Below are 20,523 nucleotides of genomic sequence, written 5' to 3'. Positions count from 1 at the left end.
TCAGATCGAATCTGCTGCAAATCTATAAGTGTATGGCCACCTTAACTGTACTTTATGTAGACACAATGGGTTGATTTACTGAGCCAAAGAATTGCAACTTGCATGCCTTCAGCTTATACCATGATTGTGATGGTCTGGTGGGATCCTGCACAGCAATGCCAGTACTCACACATACCCCTCACATCTTAAGGGCTCTTTCACACTAAGACGTTGCGTTTGATGCGACGTTAAGGTCACATAACGTGCCCCTAACGCAACGCATTTTAGCTTTGAAGTTGGACGTTACATTGAACTGCGTTATGCATCTCTTGATGCGTACTTTTTGACGCATACTGATCGAACAAAAACGTTGCATGTGGCACATTTAAAAAAAAAAAAACATTACCGAGCATGTGCAATTATTCTAACGCAGCTAAATAGGAGTATAACGCACAGCATGCTGCACTTACATTTAACGTGCAGCGTTATACTCCTATGCAACGTGTGCACTGTGAACAGCACATTGATTTTTCAATGCTGTGAGTTGGGCTGCGTTACAGGCTGCTGTAACGTGGGACTTTAAGTCTTTTTGCATCAACTTAAAATGATTGCATCTCATTAGCTTTTCCCATTTTATTTACTATGCAGGCTTGGTGGCCAAGAAGAGAGAGCAAGCGAGGGTGGGGCTTCATCCTTTACCAATGCCACCGCACACGGACTTTACCAATGGGGAATACTTTACAAGGTGGGCGGGCAAATCCCTCTATCCATGCCACAGCTAAGGGAGTGCTTCTAAGCAGTTTTTTCTTTTCAATAACAATAAATAACAATATGCATTAATATAGTTCTTGTCTGACCTACAGGAATGTATCATAAATACGTTCACTGACAAAATCAACCCCAAAAACTATGTTTAACTAGTTCTAGACACATGATTCTGGATTTAGACCAAAATAGTTGCACTTAATTAAGTTAATATGACTATCCCCTCCTCTCAAATATTTGGATAATTGGATACAATATGGTCTGAAGGAGTTTAATAGGGAAATGGCAAATTACGTTTCAAGAGAATCACATCATACAAAAAGTAGAAACTTCAATTTTTATTTATCACTCTAAAATCAGCGTGAAAGACGAAACAACATTTACATAAAATACAGGTATAAAAGGCCATATTTCTATGGCTGAATCAGATACTAGTTGCCATTACATCATATTCAACTTTACATACCACAAAGGGTAAGATAAATATATTACTCTTAGCAGGATAGGGGTACCCATCCCCACAGTAACCACTAAGTGTATAACAACAAAGAATATTTCAACAGATGTGTTAACCAAGGCCGAACACTTTCGCTTGATGCATTCCACGAAGAAACCTTCACTTCCTCAGGAAGTGTTCGGCCCTAGATTAGGCAAGTTATCCCCTATAGGTCCGCAGCGCAGTGCGGGGTGTATTTGTATGGTATAAGTTTCCATGTTTATTATGAAATCATGCTATCCAAGTAACCGTATAGTACATATCTTATTTCTTAGACAGAATCAGAAATACGGGAGTAATTTATGCGTCCCCAAGTCCTCACCGATCAGTATCTAAGTGATGAAATAACAGTACAGGTTTTGGCATCCAAAAACTAACATGAGGATAAGAGATCCAAAAAGTTTGTTTCCAAGCTGTGAGTTAGTAAATCACTCCTAACCTGTTACATATTCTGTCTCATAAAATCATTTTACGCAGAGTTTTCATGCCTTAGTCTTTTGTTGGCAGGAAGCAAGAATGTATTGTTGTTATAAAAGGTTCTTGTTATGAAAAGTTATATGACCAAACATTTAAAACTTCATCTAAATTTTCACTTACTTGAATGTTCCAAATTGGAGGCATCTGGGAACAATAGAAAACTTTCATACGCTCAATTGCAGATGGGCTTTTTCCTTCAAACTGGTCCGCTAAAGTCTAGAAACAAAATTTGGAATGTAAATAAAACTATTACTCATGCAGTACATCAAAATTAGAAACAACCTGACCGATGAAGGCCTAATAATAGGCGTATATCTGCGAGAACAGGATAACAATTCATTTCAATAAAATCACATTGTCTTGGATAAATCCATAGAGTTTATGTAGATAACATTCCTGAAATGAAGCAAAGCCAGCTTTCTTTATCTCTGCAGAGATTTGGGTGTTTGAGAGACAAGCTTGCATACAGATGTGTGTGCTGTCTTAGTGCAGAAAAACCTGACTCTTATGCTAGCCATACATCTAGTAATGTATGAGCAGATTCGACCAAGAGACAAATCTCTCTCTTATCGAATCTGATAAGAGAGAGCTCTGTCAGCTGCCCATACACCACAGGCGGATTCAGCATGAAATCTCTCGGGAATCGGCCTTGTGCGCCGCATACGCGTCTGCCTCACCGCCCCATCGCTGTCCCCTAAAGTTAATGTCACCCCCAGTGCCCTGTGTAAAGTGTAAACATTACCTCTCCACTACCTCCGCTTGTCCGCCCCTGGCTTCCGGGATTCCTCCTCTGCATACACGCGCCACATATGGTTTCCTAGTAAGGGTGTGTGTGTGTGTGTGTGTGTGTGTGTGTGTGTGTGTGTGACGTCACACTTGTGCCCTTACTAGGAAACCATGTGGGGCGTGCGTGTATAGAAAGGAGAATGCGCCCAGAGCAGTGGAGGGACGAGCGGAGTCTGCGGACAGGTAATGTATACACTTTATAACGGGGCACATTGACATTAGGGGAGACAGCGTCGGGGGTTTTGTTGCATTAGACTGGAAATTGCACGCCATTATTGCCGCATACCCGATCAAGCCAACATCTTGCAGCATGCGCGATCAAGAATGCGACCAATTTTCGTCAAAAAATTGGTCACATTGCCGGTTGGGCATGCACTTGGTGGCACCGATTTTTATCCAATTCGATTATAATAATAGAATTGGATAGTCAATCGTCCGCCAAGTTGTCTGATGTATGACCACCTTAAATGAAGCATAAACCATCCAGTCCTATCTATGAATGACTGATTTCTCCCAATCTCCTCCTATTGATTAAAATTAAATGAAACAGAAGAATGGATAAGGGAGAGGTGAAAATCAAACAGCTATGCATATGGGCCCTAATCAAAATATTCCTTCAGTCCCATAAGCTACAATGTTCGGTATATTAGTGTTAACCTCCCTGGCGGTACGCAGTCTCAGAGGCTGCTTCCGCCAGGAGGATTTTTTGTAATAAAATGTGTTTTAGATTTGTTAGTTAGCACTCAGCTAGCTAACTATGTCCCCCAATCAATCCCGCGAGAGCCGCAGCTTTCGATTGAGCTTCACTCGTCGCTATGACGATGATCGGAGATGACGTCATGATGTTATCGACGTCGACGTCATCCGCAGTCCCGATCGCCATAGCGAGGCCTGGAGCTAATTGGGAGGTGGTACCAAGGGGTCCCTGGGGGGTATGTATAACGGCGGCGATTGGAGGGGACCGGAGGGACTTGGGGGGCATCATTAGCTAGCAAAGTGCTAGCTTAAGCATTTTATTCAAATTTTATTAAAAAAAAGGTCGGGCTTACCATGAGGGAGGTTAAGGTAGCCATTAACAATACAATCTTGCGGCCGACTGATCATTTCTGATTGATTACCATGGAGCTAGGAAATGATTGATCATGCTCACTAATGGCCAAATTCCCACTAAGGATTCCAATCAGATTGATGAGATCGACCTGAAAAACAGATAAATTCCACTAATCTGATCAAATTCGGGTGCGAGGATTCGGCCATTAATGGGCACAATCGGTGGTTTCTGATTGACCACTGCGGCAATTGGAAACTATCACTCGGCCGCGGGATTCTACGGTTAACGTCCCTGGCATTTAATCTCTGACGGATTTCAGGGCAAAAAGTGGTTCAATTAATTTTTATGAAATTTTTACCTGTAACTTACCAAAATGGTCTAATATATATTTTGAATATAATTAAATGCAAAGTCATGTAAAAAAATACATTTATTTTTATTTTCCTTTCCTGCCAAGCCACAATTTCACCACCCTTCAGTTTTTTGGGCAGAAAACGGGCAGTGTGTGTTTTTCCATGTGTTTTACTGCTTTAAAATTCACGAGCAGTTTTCCAGAGCATGCGAAAATTTGCATACAAACATTTGAATGCAAAAACCCTGCTTTAGAACTTCTAGACAAGCCTGACTTGCACAAGCTGTTCTCAGCTATTTTTCCCTGGATGAGTCAGGCTCGTCCATACCGCCAGGGAGGTTAAACTAATACCACACAAATAATTAAATGTTTCCATGCTTTCATTGAACAAACCATGTACACATTCACAGTGCAGGTGGAAAAAGTATGTGAACCCCTGGACTAACATCTCCAAGAGCTAAATGGAGTGAGGTGTTAGCCAGCTGGAGTCCAATCAATGAGATGGGCTTGGAGATGTTGGTTACAGTTGTCCAGCCCTATAAAAAAAAACCCACACCAGTTTTGGGTTTGCTTTTCCCAAGAAGCATTGCCTGATGTGAATGATGCCTCGCACAATTGACCTCTGAGAAGACCTAGGATTAAGAATTGTTGACTTGCATAAAGCTGGGGGAAAAAAAACACGCAGAAAAACCAGAAAAAATGCAGCACACCGGACTGATTCAAAATTGCATATCGCAATTGCATGTAAAAATGCCTCAAAAACACAAATCAGAATAGCATGTAGTGTGCAAGAGGCCTTATAGTGTTGCATCGCAGTACTCTCCCCTGCTGTTCCACTGCCTCAGCTTGGTGCAGTGGCCATTCATGTATATGAGACATGCCACAGTAGCCGCAGTGTGATGGAAGTGGTTTGGCCGATGCAGAAGCTGAAGCACAGTGGCAAGTGATGTAAGCGGTACCGAGCAGGGCTTGAATGTATGGAAGTCAATAGCACCACAAACAATGTTTATAGATTGTCGTGGTAGCGGTGCGGCACGCATGCGTTGGAACTGAAGTGACATACTTGCTGTCTGGAAGTAAGCACGTCACTGAGTGGGGGGATGCAGATTTCCCTGCTGGCACACCTGTCTCTGGGAAGAAAGTGATGGCAATGGTACGGTGTGATACACTGCAGTTGGCTGTTATGCTATGTGCAATTTGCTTCTTCATATATGTGAAAGGACCCTCAAAAGCTTCATACTGCAAAGCATTGTTTAATTCTTCCAAAGCACTTCAATGCCACAGCAAAGGGAAAGCGTCACTCTGGGGACATGACAGTTCCCCGTAAAACCACATCCCTTCAGGAGAATTAACGTAACATAATTTGGTAGGTAAAGTAATAATTTCCACATACCACAAATATTTTCAGAAGAGCACAGTCCAAATGTGAAGGGAAAAAAAAAAATCCCTGGAAACAATTAAAACAACATATGCTGCCCTGATAAACATGCCAGTTGGAAAATTTATTTGCAATGAAATAGAGGGCATCTGGCACCTCCAATTTGTGCATACTTTGCTGGATTAATTTCAACTTCATATCTTAATTCCTCTCTAGTGAGAAGAACAAGAATGGCCCACATTAACATTTTCATTCCAGGCAAGATAGTAATCATCTCTGCGTTGCCAAATCACTTACAGTGGTATTAAGACGGCCAATAAAAACATGGACATTTTAGAAACAGCAAAGAAGATATAATACATACATTTTTCTAGCATATTTATCTGCTGCTACCGAAGATTTTCAGTCATTTGCTTTGGAATGAAGTTGTAAGTGTCTCGTGCATAAAGTCATTAAAAATCTTGAGTAATGGCAACATTGTGCTAACGCTTCAGCCTCTTTGGAACATATCCACAAAAGAAACTTTGCTGTTTTATTATGGGCCTTGGGCCCCGTTCACACTGCACGCGTTTCCAGCAGCGTTTTGGAAACGCGTGCAGGTGGCCGACACGCACGACATCAGACATTGCATAGAGTGCAATGTCTGATGTTCACACTGCATGCGTTCCGCATGCTGCACGCATTGCCAGAACGCGTGGCTGTCCCATTCACTTTTCAGTGATGGGATCAGCCACGCAACGCACACAAACGCAGATGGCGTGCGTTCGTATGCGTTGCATTGCGCATGCGTGGCCATCCGCGTTTGTAATGTGAACGGGGCCTTAAAGTAATCCTATAGTGAGAGGGATATGGAGGTTGCCATATGCATTTCCTTTTAAAGTGGTATGAAACTCAAATGTCATCTTTGCTTTAAAACAGTATTTCTCAACTCAGTCCTCAAGTACCTCCAACAGTGCATGTTTTGCAGAAAACCACAAACATTCACAGGTGAGGTAATAAGTGTCTCAGCAGAACTCATTAAAGAGACACTGAAGCGAAAAAAAATATATGATATAGTGAATTGGTTGTGTAGTGTGAATAATTACTAGAAGATTAGCAGCAAAGAAAATATTCTCATACTTTTATTTTCAGGTATATAGTGTTTTTTCTAACATTGCATCATTCTATAATATGTGCAGATTACACAACACTCAGCATTTAAAATGAGTCTTTCAGAGCAGTCTGTGAAGTAATGACCTCTCCTCTGGCAGAGGAAAAGTAAATAGTAGAGGAACAGTTGAGATAATAAAAGTCAGATAACAGCCCTCTCCAAGACTAACTTAGTCGGAGAGCTTAATGGCTTGTTTGCATAGAGATAACAACTGGAGTTTCTCAACTCTTCCTGTACTGGAAACAATTAGACTGATGTATCTGATCTTAATGTTTTACAGTGGAGGAAATAATTATTTGACCCCTCACTGATTTTGTAAGTTTGTCCAATGACAAAGAAATGAAAAGTCTCAGAACAGTATCATTTCAATGGTAGGTTTATTTTAACAGTGGCAGATAGCACATCAAAAGGAAAATCGAAAAAATAACCTTAAATAAAAGATAGCAACTGATTTGCATTTCATTGAGGGAAATAAGTTTTTGAACCCCTACCAACCATTAAGAGTTCTGGCTCCCACAGAGTGGTTAGACACTTCTACTCAATTAGTCACCCTCATTAAGGACACCTGTCTTAACTAGTCACCTGTATAAAAGACACCTGTCCACAGAATCAATCAATCAAGCAGACTCCAAACTCTCCAACATGGGAAAGACCAAAGAGCTGTCCAAGGATGTCAGAGACAAAATTGTAGACCTGCACAAGGCTGGAATGGGCTACAAAACCATTAGCAAGAAGCTGGGAGAGAAGGTGACAACTGTTGGTGCGATTGTTCGAAAATGGAAGGAGCACAAAATGACCATCAATCGACCTCGCTCTGGGGCTCCACGCAAGATCTCACCTCGTGGGGTGTCAATGGTTCTGAGAAAGGTGAAAAAGCATCCTAGAACTACACTGGAGGAGTAAGTGAATGACCTCAAATTAGCAGGGACCACAGTCACCAAGAAAACCATTGGAAACACATTACACCGCAATGGATTAAAATCCTGCAGGGCTCGCAAGGTCCCCCTGCTCAAGAAGGCACATGTGCAGGCCCGTCTGAAGTTTGCCAATGAACACCTGAATGAATCTGTGAGTGACTGGGAGAAGGTGCTGTGGTCTGATGAGACCAAAATAGAGCTCTTTGGCATTAACTCAACTCGCTGTGTTTGGAGGAAGAAAAATGCTGCCTATGACCCCCAAAACACCGTCCCCACCGTCAAGCATGGGGGTGGAAACATTTTGCTTTGGGGGTGTTTTTCTGCTAAGGGCACAGGACAACTTAATCGCATTAACGGGAAAATGGATGGAGCCATGTATTGTGAAATCCTGAACGACAACCTCCTTCCCTCTGCCAGGAAACTGAAAATGGGTTGTGGATGGGTGTTCCAGCACGACCATGACCCAAAACATACAGCAAAGGCAACAAAGGAGTGGCTCAAGAAGAAGCCCATTAAGGTCATGGAGTGGCCTAGTCAGTCTCCGGACCTTAATCCAATAGAAAACCTATGGAGGGAGCTCAAGCTCAGAGTTGCACAGAGACAGCCTCGAAACCTTAGGGATTTAGAGATGATCTGCAAAGAGGAGTGGACCAACATTCCTCCTAAAATGTGTGCAAACTTGGTCATCAATTACAAGAAACGTTTGACCTCTGTGCTTGCAAACAAGGGTTTTTTCACTAAGTATTAAGTCTTTTATTGTTAGAGGGTTTAAAAACTTATTTCCCTGAAATGCAAATCAGTTGCTATCTTTTATTTAAGGTTATTTTTTCGATTTTCCTTTTGATGTGCTATCTGCCACTAAACCTACCATTGAAATGATACTGTTCTGAGACTTTTCATTTCTTTGTCATTGGACAAACTTACAAAATCAGTGAGGGGTCAAATAATTATTTCCTCCACTGTATTTCTTAGCTGTACTACACATACAAATCATAATATCATAAAAAAAAAATTCGCTTCAGTGTCTCTTTAACCACCTCTGTGGTTTCCTGCAAAACATGCATTGTTGGGGGGGTACTTGAAGACTGAGTTGAGAAACACTGCTCTAAAACATTAAACACAGCATGAGAACCAATACAAATAGCTTTACATTGCAACACAACTGTAACAAAAAGTCCCATAGTGTGTTAGACGTGCACTGCGGCCATACAGTGCAGCATACAGTACAATCAAAGTATGCTTCTCTTCCACTGTAAATACACACATTGTTCGGTATACGCACAGCACTCTGTGCTTTACTCCGCTGGGATCTGCCACATCGTACGCAATGTGAACGTACCATAGGTACTGTCCTTGCCAGTCATTTCTTCTTTGGACCTCTAGGTGGCGTTTTAATCTCACCCATGAAGTCCTGGAATGTTGGCTGCAAGGTGTCTTCTGTGCACCAGAGGCACTGTGACCACACAGGTTTGGATTGACCCCTTTGACCTGAGCTTGCCCGAAGGCCTTAACAGGACAATTACATTCCGCTGGGGTGTTGAGGCTTCACTGCCCAACCCTCAGCATAAAATCTATTGTTTCAACAGGGATCCTTGTTTATGGTTGGGAAGCATTGTGGCTTCTAGATGCTACCCCCAGGGGAATGCCATTCTAGCCTTTGTCAGATGGTAGTTTGGTCAACAGAATTTCCCCCTTAGATCTTGTGTTTCTTGTAAGCAGAAACAGAGCACGTTGGAAGCTGCTCATTCGCCTGCGATTGACCTGGTCCACTCTGCGTTCAATATTCCAGGTAAAATAATATCCAACAAATACATAATGAAAAGCTCTTGATTCTTGTTCAATCGATTGAAATAACCCAACATTTTAAGAATTCGATTGAATATCGGCCGATAAGAATCGATTTTAAATCCAAAAGACAACTTGATTTTTGATCCTTCAATTCATTTATTGGTCATAATAATCGATCGAAGTAAAAAAATCGACCAGTGTATGGCCAACTTAAGGCATAGGATAGCATATACTGAACTAATAAGGGGTTCGAAAGGGGTTCGAAAAAAGGCTTTAAAATTCACTGAGAAAATCAACTGCCGTATTCAATCTATGCCACGTTAATAATCACACGTCTCAAATTAGCAGAGTGATATATAAATATATTGATGTTTTCAACTTTAAACTCCCCCCATTTTCTGCAGTGTCTGCTAACTGTGAAAATCCTCCACAATGCCGATAACAGTGGCACAACAAATACATCTAACAACCAACTCCATGTGTTCAGCCAGCTGGTATTCATATTCATTTTAATTAGATAAGCTGCAACATATTCCTGCAGCTGCAACGTTAACAGGCATTACATTTAAAAGATAACTCCATCCAGCATTGATTTATTACAATGTTTCACATGACAAGAAGACTCAACAGGGCAGATTACTCTATTACTGGAGTCTCTGGATCAACGCCAAAATTCATTCTCCATTAATTCCAACAGAGAATCTAAAAGAAAGGGCTCGATAAAAGAATATGCCCACTCTGTCATGGTGCCGTGAGGTAACATTCATCAGACACTGTGATCCTTTTGTACCAGGCAGTATAGTGTGCATTATTGATCAGTTGCCCAGTAATAGTCAAATACTGCATAGTGTGTGGGCGCGGCTAGACTTCTGGATGAACTGCCAAGCCTGGTGAGCAAAAAGGCTTTGATACACAAGAAATATTCAAAGAAGTAATTCTGTCACGACCCAAAGAGAGCTTCACGGTAACCTTGAAAAATTGCATTCTTTATTTTAGTAAATTACATTTACCTTCTAATTAAAATGTCAGTATGGTTTTAGCCAAGAAGGGTTAAAAAGACTTCTAACAGGTCCCTTGTAATGTATTAATGACTAGGGACTTGGTAGAAACAGCACAGTACTGCAGTATGAGTTAGGGCTCTTTTATATGGGCAGCTGACAAGAGGTGAAGTCATAGCCTGTCAAGCTGCTGTCTTGCACCACCCGGGCGCTTGATATCGCTGTACAGGCCCCCCCCCCCCCTGCAAACGGAGTGAGATCTGAGTGCTGCCCCAGCCACGCTCGGACTCAACATGCTGTGTTCCTAAGTCTACAGGATCATATTATATTCTCCAATGATATCCAGATATGGAGTACCTTATGCTCCTTTCACACTGCATCTATTACATTCTTTCACAACGGACAAGATAATTGCATCCCAAAGTGATGCAATTATATGTCTGTGGTGCGTTCACATCAGTGCATCAGCACTGTGGGGCGGTGGCTTCCGTTACGATAACATTCATTTGCCAATAGCTTAATTACTACAAATCACAAAAATGATCTGTATCTAATTTTTTTTTCACCACCAATTAGGTTTTTTGGGGTTGATATTTGTTTTCTGTAATTACTTTATTTTCTATGCATTTTAAAGGGAAAAATGTTTAAAAATACACTATTTCTCCAATTTCATCCCCTATAGTTTTAATATAAACACGGCTACTGCACATAAAAGCCATACATTTTATCTGCCTATTTGTCCTGGTTATCACAAGATTTTGCAAAGTATGGTGACAATATATTATTTGGAAATAAAGGTGTATTTTTTCTATGGTGTTTTTTTTCTCCACTAATCTCGGGAGCGTGAACGCGCGCACAGCGGCAACAGCTTTGTTTGACTTATAAAAACGTCCTGGAGCCGTTAAGAGGCTCTAGCAGGACGTTTATTATAAGTCTGCATGTCATTAACTGGTTAAAGGTGAAAATATCACCTAGGAGAAAACTTAGAAGAAAAAAGGAAACACATATTTACCAATGACTCAAATAAATGAGTTAAAGTGATACTGAGCAGGTTTGAAAAATACTATTTGTACTTCCCTGGTGCTTCCTCCAGCCCACCATAGGCCGGGAGGTCCCCCGGCATCTTCCTGGCTCCTCTCCCGGTCCCGCTGGTGGCTCCATTAATTGGCGACTTCGATCTGAAGACGCCAGTACCAGTCCACGCCATGCACGTTGCCCGTCATCATGCCGGCCGGTGTAAGAGTCCTGTGCATACACGGTTCTCTAACTTTGAAGGCCGGCATGATGACACGTAAGGTGTGCGGTGGGGACTCGTACTGGCGACTTCTAACCGAAGTAGCTAATTAACTGAGCCGCCAGCGGGACTGGAAGAGGAGCTAGGATGACGCCTATGGTGGGCTGGAGGAAGCCCCAGGTATGTACAAATGGTGTTTTTTTTAAACCTGCTCAGTATCACTTTAACAAACAAGGCCTCAGCCAAAGAATTTGGACTAAAAGTTGATTGGGAGAGGCAGTATTTTTTATCATGGTAGGAACACATTAGGCAGAATTGCATGAGTTTTCCCCATAGCACATAGTGGAAAACGCATATGAGATTTTGCCTAGTGTGTTCCTACCCTCAGTCATAAGTAGGAGATCAGGAATAATGGGCGCATATATTTATTTTGCATTGACGGGTACATAGAGATGGTGGCAGTTTAACTGCATTTGCCATATGTTTGTTTCAGGGGTGTGATTCAGACACTACTGCAGCCAAAGAGATCAGAAGAACTGCCAAGCAAATGGTATTGTTTAAAAGGAAACAAATATGGCAGCCTCCATATCCCTCTTAGTCCAGGTGTACTTTAACAGGATCAGAAGTTTTTACTTGGATAAACCTGGCTATTATCTAGTTAGAAATGTGACTATGTAACTACCATATAAATGCCTCTTAAGGGGGAGGAGGGAACACTGGGTATAAGGTTTGGGGAGTAATGGCTGGGCCCTGGTTTCATAAGTGTCTCATTATAAAATGAAGGCCCTTGTTCTTACCTTACTGCAGTGTGCTATCTGAAGGAATTTCTGCACCTCTCGTGTTTTATAAGACCGATTCCCTAATTGCAGAAGAATGTATACTTTCTTGCATACCTGCCATGCCCTTTTTCCAATAACCTATGTTTCCAGTCTGGCGTGAGGAGGAAAATGTTTCTGACAGCAGTTTCTTATCAAGCATAGAGCCCCCGACATCAAGTCGGTGCGGACAAATTGAGCTATAACTAGACTGTGAAGTAATACAAGTGGTCAGAGTAGCTCTTGTACCGTCTGGCTTTACATCACAGGAATCTGGCATTAATGAAAGGGAGCTTGCTTGACTTTGCCACATTTCCCCCACCTCTAAATAAATCTCTGAGTGATACCATATGTTTGTAATACACCACATAAAAGCAATTAAAAAGTCATCATGGAGCCGGCACTGAAAGGTAATGTATTATCAAGCCTTTAATTGTCTAACTCCAACAGGAAAAATGTGCGGTTGTTAGAGCATTGCCTCCAGAACAGCACAGGAGGAATTAAATGTATTTCCCGCACTATAAACTGGCTCTGTACTGTTTATTATGTGCTAAAACAACGCACACACAACCAAGGTATTATTCTAATCACTGCCGGTCCCACACTTCAGGCAATAAAACCGAAACGGGAAAGCCTCTAGCAATTTACAAGGAGATTTTGTTTTGTAGGTATGGATAATATCTAACAGAGGAACATGAAAGATTTTCTGCGCACCGAAGATTGTTCATATCGAATGCTTAAATCTTGGGAAATAGGAATTGGCGTATTTCACTACTCCCCTGAGACTTCCCAGAACCCCTTGTTACCATGAAATGCTTCCATTTTGTTTTCAAGACTTTATGGACAACAAGACTTAATCCTGCATCACAGCTAAAGAAAATTATGCTATATTTCTATGGATTTTGTTGTTTTCTATAAAAAAAAGTAGACAAAATCATTTGCAATAATAATCTCAATTTCCTCTAAAACCTGATATAACAGAGAATGTTTAAGTTTTACTTTAATTGTATTTGTATCCAAATTGTCGCCCTATTTTAGGCTGCAGGGATGTCTTAAAACTTATGTCCAGAATAACTTACACAAAGAAAAACCTCCCTCCCAGCTCCTTCCTGCCCGTATTTTCTGCGTTTGGTCCAAGGTAACACCATCTGTGTGAAAATCCCACTTCCCCCAGTGGTCACAGGCAGCTGGTACTAGAAGCAGCCATTTTTCACAATAATCACCATATTTTATCATACACAAAATAACCAAAAACTTTGTATATGTTGCCACTTTCCAATGACTTCAGATTTCACGCAAGAGACCTAAAGGACTTTTAACCAGGATTAAACTTCATTCCAATCAATAGCTGATATCCCCATTGCCATGAGAAATCTTTGCCTTTTCTTAAATTCAACATCGGAGGGGTCTGTGTGGCTGATATTGTGTTGAACACCCTCCCACAGTATTAGGTCATGACCATGGCCCTGACAATTTCCTGTCTGTGATCCTTGTTGCATTGTGGGAAATAATGGTTGTTTCCAACTGCCAAGAAAGCAGCATCTCCCTCTGTGCATAGAATTCTCAGTAAGGGCTGGTTCACACTATGAGAGCTTTTTAAAGGAAAGGTTCAGGGAGGGTGGGTAAAAAATAAAAATCAATTTCCACTTACCTGGGGCTTCCTCCAGCCCGTGGCAGGCAGGAGGTGCCCTCGCCGCCGCTCCGCAGGCTCCCGGTGGTCTCCGGTGGCCGACCCGACCTGGTTAGGCCGGCTGCCAGGTCGGGCTCTTCTGCGCTCCAAGGCCCGGAACTTCTGCGTCCCACGCCGGCGTGCTGACGTCATCGGACGTCCTCCGGGCTCTACTGCGCATGCGCAGTAGTTCTGCGCCTGCGCAGTAGAGCCCGGAGGACGTCCGATGACGTCAGAGCGCCGGCGTGGGACGCAGAAGTTCCGGGTCTTGGAGCGCAGAAGAGCCCGACCTGGCAGCCGGCCTGGCCAGGTCGGGTCGGCCACCGGAGACCACCGGGAGCCTGCGGAGCGGCGGCGAGGGCACCTCCTGTCTGCCACGGGCTGGAGGAAGCCCCAGGTAAGTGGAAATTGATTTTTATTTTTTACCCACCCTCCCTGAACCTTCCCTTTAAAGGGATTCCGAGCAGTGCAGTAACTATGGAAAGATGCATACCATTTTGAAGCTCTCTTTCTCCTCTTTCCATTGATATATAAACTGCCACCCTACGCCTTTTAGTTTTTGCTATTTTCGCGATCGAAATCGCGGCAGCCATCTTGGATTCCTTATTCAGCATTGTATTATGCAGGACGACACTTTCCCCAGTGTCGGCAGCTCCACTCAGTGCAATGCAATGAAATACAAGGAACCCAGGGGGATATAATTACAAACATCATGCGTGTAGGTGTAAGGATATAATGAATTAGTTGTGGGTATGCTTAAAAGCATACCCACAGGCACTGCGCGGAGTCCCTTTAAATGGCAAAGATATTAAAAGCTCTTGCTAATGCAATCCTTTTACAAAATCACCTTGCTCCAGTGTGAACACTCACACATGATAACATTAGCAAGAGCTTTTAAAATCACAAGCGCTCAGAAAAGCTCTTGTAGTTTGAACAAGTATGATCACCTGCAAATGCTTAAGATGATGCCGTTTGTGATAAATCTCAGAAGATAAAGCAGGGAGAGGAAATATTTTACAATGGGCAAACACTGACTAAATTAATATTTTAAAAAGTAAGCAATTTTATTCATTATGTTATTTTCACTGCAGTTCCTTTTTAAATGCAATGTTTTAGTAAATCAGGCTCACAGATCAATGGTCAGAGAAATGTTCTCTTCAATGATCAGCTCTTATCAAATGAATTGCAAGTTCTTCCCATAATTCCTTCAGGGTAGAATCGCCATTTTTCTGTACCAAGAAGACAATATTCATGTGATGAGCAGAGCACCACATATATACAAAGTTAGAATTTACAACTGTTTCTGACCCTCTGCATAGCATGGAGTTGTTGGCTGGTTTTTTCTCTCCGATGGATTAGTATAGAGCAGACCGAAGAGGAGGAAAGGAAAAGAAATGCTAGTCTTTAAAAAGCAGCAATCACACAGACACCATAATCAGAGACAAATGATCTGCTGCCCTCCCATTACATAAAGGTAAATGGAGCAGATCTGCCAAAATTAATAAAGCCTACATTTTGTTTAACTTCCTTAAACAGCGGCAAGGTGCCATGAGAAGTACTCTCGATATACATAATAGACAGTAGAAGAGTGCAGGATGCTTCCTCTCCTCAGTATTAAGTGTGTAAATCCATCCACGTGGGGGCTCCTGGGTAGGCAGGAGAGGTAAAGAACCTGCTCATAAGTGCTTTATGTGGATGTAATTACATGAGATCATGTGGAGATGAAGTTCCTCTAATCTGCTTCATTAAGACACTCTGAAATGAGTAGCAAGGGTAAGACAGTGTAACGCAGTTTGTGTACTGCAATTTCTGTCAAAAAATACAGGACCTAATATCAACTGGTAAACTGAGAATTGTACTGCCCCTTGCCATGGCACAGCTTTAATGGTAATTGTCTTTCTTATGGTGCCCATACACGATACAATAAAAACATTCGATTTTCCCATTTATTCGATCTAAATGATTGAATTGAATGAAAGTTGAAAAAAAAAAATTCGATCAAGAAATTCGAAACGATTATCCCGTTTTTTCGAGAAAAATCTGACCTTTATATTGGATCTAACGGAATAATCGAGCTAAATTATCTAATCGAAAAAAATGAAAAATTGTACCATGTACAATTTTTTAATATATTTTTTTTCTATTTGAGAATTAAAGGGGAACTGAAGAGAGAGGTATATGGAGTCTGTCATGTTTATTTCCTTTTAATCAATACCAGTTGCCTGGCAGCCCTGCTGGTCTATTTCTCTGCAGTAGTATCTGATTAAAACCAGAAACAAGCATGCAGCTAGTCTTGTCAGATCAGACTTATAAGTCTGAACCACTTAAACACCTGATCTGCTGCATGCTTGTTTAGGGGCTATGGCTAATAGTATTAGAGGCAGAGGATCAGCAGGGCTGCCAGGCAACTGGTATTGTCTAAAAGGAAATAAACATGACAGCCTCCATATACCTCTCTCTTCAGTTCCCCTTTAAGCCCGATTTTTCATATTGATTGTAAATTTTGAAGCATCTGACCAATGGATCACACATGTGTATTCGGTTTTTCCCTAATTACACTAAAAAAAAAACTAAAAAAAAAATTCAAAAACATACAAAAAAATTGCTTGGGTCTAAGAAAATTCTGGGACACATGAAAAAAATCATGACATGCTAGTATACTAACTCCTTTTGTATCAATCACTTTTGAGGCCACATCTGGAGTATGGGATACAGTTTAGGGCACCACACTATAGGAAGGACATTGACATACGGGTACAAAGATGAGCAAGAAAAATAATCAGAAGGATGGAAGTCTCACTCGCCAAGAAAGGTTAAACATACTGAGCTTATTTGGCTTGGAAAAAAAGATGTTTAAGAGTTGACCTGATCACCATGTATAAATACGTCAGAGAGCAATACATAAGCCTGGCGGATAAGCTTTTTGTCCCTTGGACAAAGGACAAGACGGCATGATCTGCGTATGGAAGACAAAAGGTTTGCCATCTATTTACAAAGTTGTTTTTTTTACAGTGAGAGTGGTTAAAATGTGGAATAGTTTACCCCAGGAAGTAGTTATGGCACATTCTACAGTACATCTTCATTTAAAGGAGGCTTGGATGCTTTCCTTGCAATGAAGGACACCCATGACTATGATTACCAGGCAATTCCCGGCAGAGTTGATCCAAGGATTTTATCTGACTGCCAACTTGAGTCAGCAAGGAATTTTTCCTCTTTACATGTCAATTGGCTCTAGCCTTCTAAGCTTTTTTTTGTTTTTTGTTTTTTAGCCTTTCCCTGGATCACCTGAGAATTGTGAGGATATATGACAGAAATGTACCTAATTGTTTTTGGGGTCCATTTTTTTAACCAAATTTTTAATTTTTTTTAACCAAACTAACTCTTTAACTAAATGCAGCTATTTTTATGCCATTACATTTTCTGAAAATTGATCAGAATTTTCCACTACTCACGAGGTAATCCAATCACATTTATTGCTAGAAAATATAAAGCTTTCATTTTTTCTGTACCGCAGATCTTTTTTATAGAAAAACAGGAAAATCAAATCTTTTTATTGTATCATGTGTGGCCATATTAAAGCGGTTCATATATGGTTAAACCAAATGTTGTGATCTTTATGTTAATACAATAATAATACAATAACATTTCTATAGCGCTTTTCTCCCATAGGACTCAAAGTGCTTAGGCTCTCTCAGATTCAGTAATTGGTAGTAGGATGAAGTATTCACACAACAAAAGTTATATTTCTGCAAATGCAAAACTGAACAGGTGGGTTTTCAGTCTGGATTTAAACACGTCCAGGGATGGAGCTGTCCTGATCTGTTGAGGTAAGGAGTTCCAAAACGTAGGGGCAGCATGACAGAAGGCTCTGGGATCAAAAGTTTCCAAGTGGACTCTGGGTATGACTAGATTATTAGAACCTGTGGATCTGAGAATGCGGGGATTGCTACGTAGCTGCAACATATCTTTCATATACCCAGGGCCTAGATTATTCAGGGATTTAAATGTCAGTAGGCCGATCTTGAATAGGACCCTCCATTCTATAGGTAGCCAGTGAAGGGAGTGCAGGACTGGCGTTATGTGGCAATGACGGGGTTGGTTGGTTGGTTAGCAGTCTGGCAGCAGTATTCTGTATCAGCTGTAGGCGGTACAAGACCTTTTTTGGAAGGCCAGTGTAGAGAGCATTACAGTAGTCCAGTCGGGATGTGATGAAGGCATGGACTAAGGTTGGCAGATCTTCTGGGGGGATGAGGTGCTTGATTTTTGCAATGTTCTTCAGGTGAAAATAGGATGATTTCACCACAGCAGAGATTTGAGTTCTGAAGTTTAAATCCCCATCAATTAGAACTCCCAAGCTACGCACATGATCAGAGCTGCGTAGATCCGTGCCTCCTATTCCCAGTGGTGAAGACTGCAAGTTAAGTTGTTTTGTTATCATGCTCTGCCCTCCAATCAGAAGGACTTCAGTTTTGTCTGCATTTAGTTTCAGCCAGTTGTCATTCATCCATTGCTGTAGTTCACGTAAGCAGGCGTTTATAGTTAGAGTTGAGTCTGTCACACCAGGCTTGAAGGAAAGATATAGTTGGGTGTCGTGTCGTCTGCATAGCAGTGGTATGTCAGGCCATGTTTTTGGATTAGTTTTTCAAGCGGTAACATGTAAATTGTGAAAAGCAGGGGAGAGAGGATTGAGCCCTGGGGCACCCCATACTTAAGTGATAAAGGGGTGGACAGGAAGGGCTCCATAGACACTTTGTGGGTTCTGCCACTCAAGAAGGATTGGAACCACTGAAGAACAATGCCATCAATGCCACAGTATTCCTGTAGCCTGTTTATCAAGATGATGACATGAGGTCAACTGTATCAAAGGCTGCAGAAAGGTCTAGCAGTATGAGGATCGAGCACTCTCCTCTGTCTCTTGCCATGAGCAGGTGGTTGCATATTTGGATGAGGGCAGTTTCAGTGCTGTGGTGTTTCCTGAAGCCACACTGGAATGGGTCATAACTGTTGTTTTGTAGGATTTTGGCTTCTAGCTGGAGGTAAACAGCTTTTTCAATTAGCTTGCCCAGAAAGGGGAGGTTAGAGACAGGTCTGTACCTGGTCATTGCATCTGGGTCCAGGGAGGGTTTTTTGAGGAGAGGCCTGATGATTGCTTCCTTCAGTAAAGCAGGAAATATCCCTGATTGTAAGGAACAGTTAACAATTTTGAGGAATACCGGTACAAACAGGTCGGGGCAGTTCAACATGAACTGTGTTGGGCCAGGATCCAGGTCACAGGTAGTTAGGCGGAGGTGAAGGAGGATGCTTGATGTGACTTCTTCATCAATTTCTTTGAAGTTTGACCAAGGTGTTACGTAGTCTCTGCTAATGGTCTTCGGCGCTATATTAGGCTCAGATGCTGTAAGTTGGATGGCGGACCTTATAGCGGAGACTTTGTCTGTGAAGAAATGGGCAAATTGGTCACAGAGGTCCTTTGAAGACTCGATATTAAGTTTTTGACATGCCGGGTTGCAGAGTTTTTCCACTGTGCGGAACAGTTGGGCTGGTTTGTTAACTGCATTTGCAATCTCTTGTGATAGAAAGGATGATTTTTTTCCAGTGATTACCTTTTGGTAGTTCTTCAAGTGGAGGATTAAGGCATGTTTGTCTTCTGGGGACTGAGATTTGCACCACAGTCTCTCAAGTTTTCGACCTTGTCTTTTCAGCTGTTTTATGGCGTTATCAAACAACTGTGCATGATGGTGTGGAGTAAGATATTTGGTGCACAGAGGAGCAATGGTCTCAAAGGTGGAGGACACACATTTGTTGTATTTAAACACCAGAGTATCAGGGTCCAAGCTGGAGTCCGTCAATTCATCAAAGCTAAGGTTATCTCGGATATGTTGAGGTGTTAGCCCTTTTAAGCGGCGGTATTTTATTTGATTCTTGACCTGGTGTTTGACAGCTGGTATTGAGAGGGAGAAGTGGATAGTGTGATGGTCTGACCAGGCCAACATAGAAAGAAAGACTGGGTCTCCACCTGGAATTAGTGCAATTGTAGCAAAGTGATTTTATTCCATAGCAAAAAAAAAAAAAAGCACACAACGTTTCGGCTTTTTTTTTTTTTTGCTATGGAATAAAATCACTTTGCTACAATTGCACTAATTCCAGGTGGAGACCCAGTCTTTCTTTCTATGTTGGTCTAATGGATTTGCACCTTGATGGATCCAGGTGCTGACTGGTTGACTCCCTGGTACTGAAATTATTGACACGGTTGAGCTTTGGGACTTTCCTTTTTCCTTATGGTCTGACCAGGCAACAGGATTAATTTCCACATTGGCTATTGACAGCCCAGTATGGAATATAAGGTCCAGAGTGTGACTTTTCCTGTGAGTAGCAGAGCTGATTGATTGGAAGAAGCCCAGTTCATGTAAGGCACGAGGTAGCTCTATTCCAAATTGTGAAGATGAGTCATCCACCCATGTATTGAAATCTCCAAGAACAATCCATCTGGGGTATTTCCAGTGTTAGGTTGCATAGGAGATCTACAAGTTCCTTAAGGAAGTCTGAGTATTTTTCTGGTGGGCGGTAGATCAGCAATATGTTAATGTTTTTCTCAGCTGAAAGATTCACCCCCAAGCATTCAAACGAGTTGGTAGGTCCTACAGTAAGTGGTCCGATTTTCAAAGCTG

General features: G+C 41.8%; 1 protein-coding gene across 3 annotated transcripts in view; it reads right to left on the bottom strand.

The window, feature by feature from the left end:
• The window catches only part of TTC27 (tetratricopeptide repeat domain 27), a 564,428-nt gene that overhangs the window by 111,475 nt on the left and 432,430 nt on the right, over positions 1 to 20,523 (bottom strand). For all 3 annotated transcript variants that reach the window (XM_068232111.1, XM_068232110.1, XM_068232112.1), the window contains one exon: positions 1,838 to 1,933. In XM_068232111.1, coding sequence (XP_068088212.1) covers positions 1,838 to 1,933 — 96 coding nt within the window. The remainder of the gene's footprint in view (positions 1 to 1,837; positions 1,934 to 20,523) is intronic.

This window comes from Hyperolius riggenbachi, chromosome 4 (genome assembly GCF_040937935.1).
Source record: "Hyperolius riggenbachi isolate aHypRig1 chromosome 4, aHypRig1.pri, whole genome shotgun sequence".
Taxonomy (NCBI): domain Eukaryota; kingdom Metazoa; phylum Chordata; class Amphibia; order Anura; family Hyperoliidae; genus Hyperolius; species Hyperolius riggenbachi.
The sequence above is the reverse complement of the archived record's forward strand: the minus strand, read 5'-3'. Positions and strand labels throughout refer to the sequence as shown.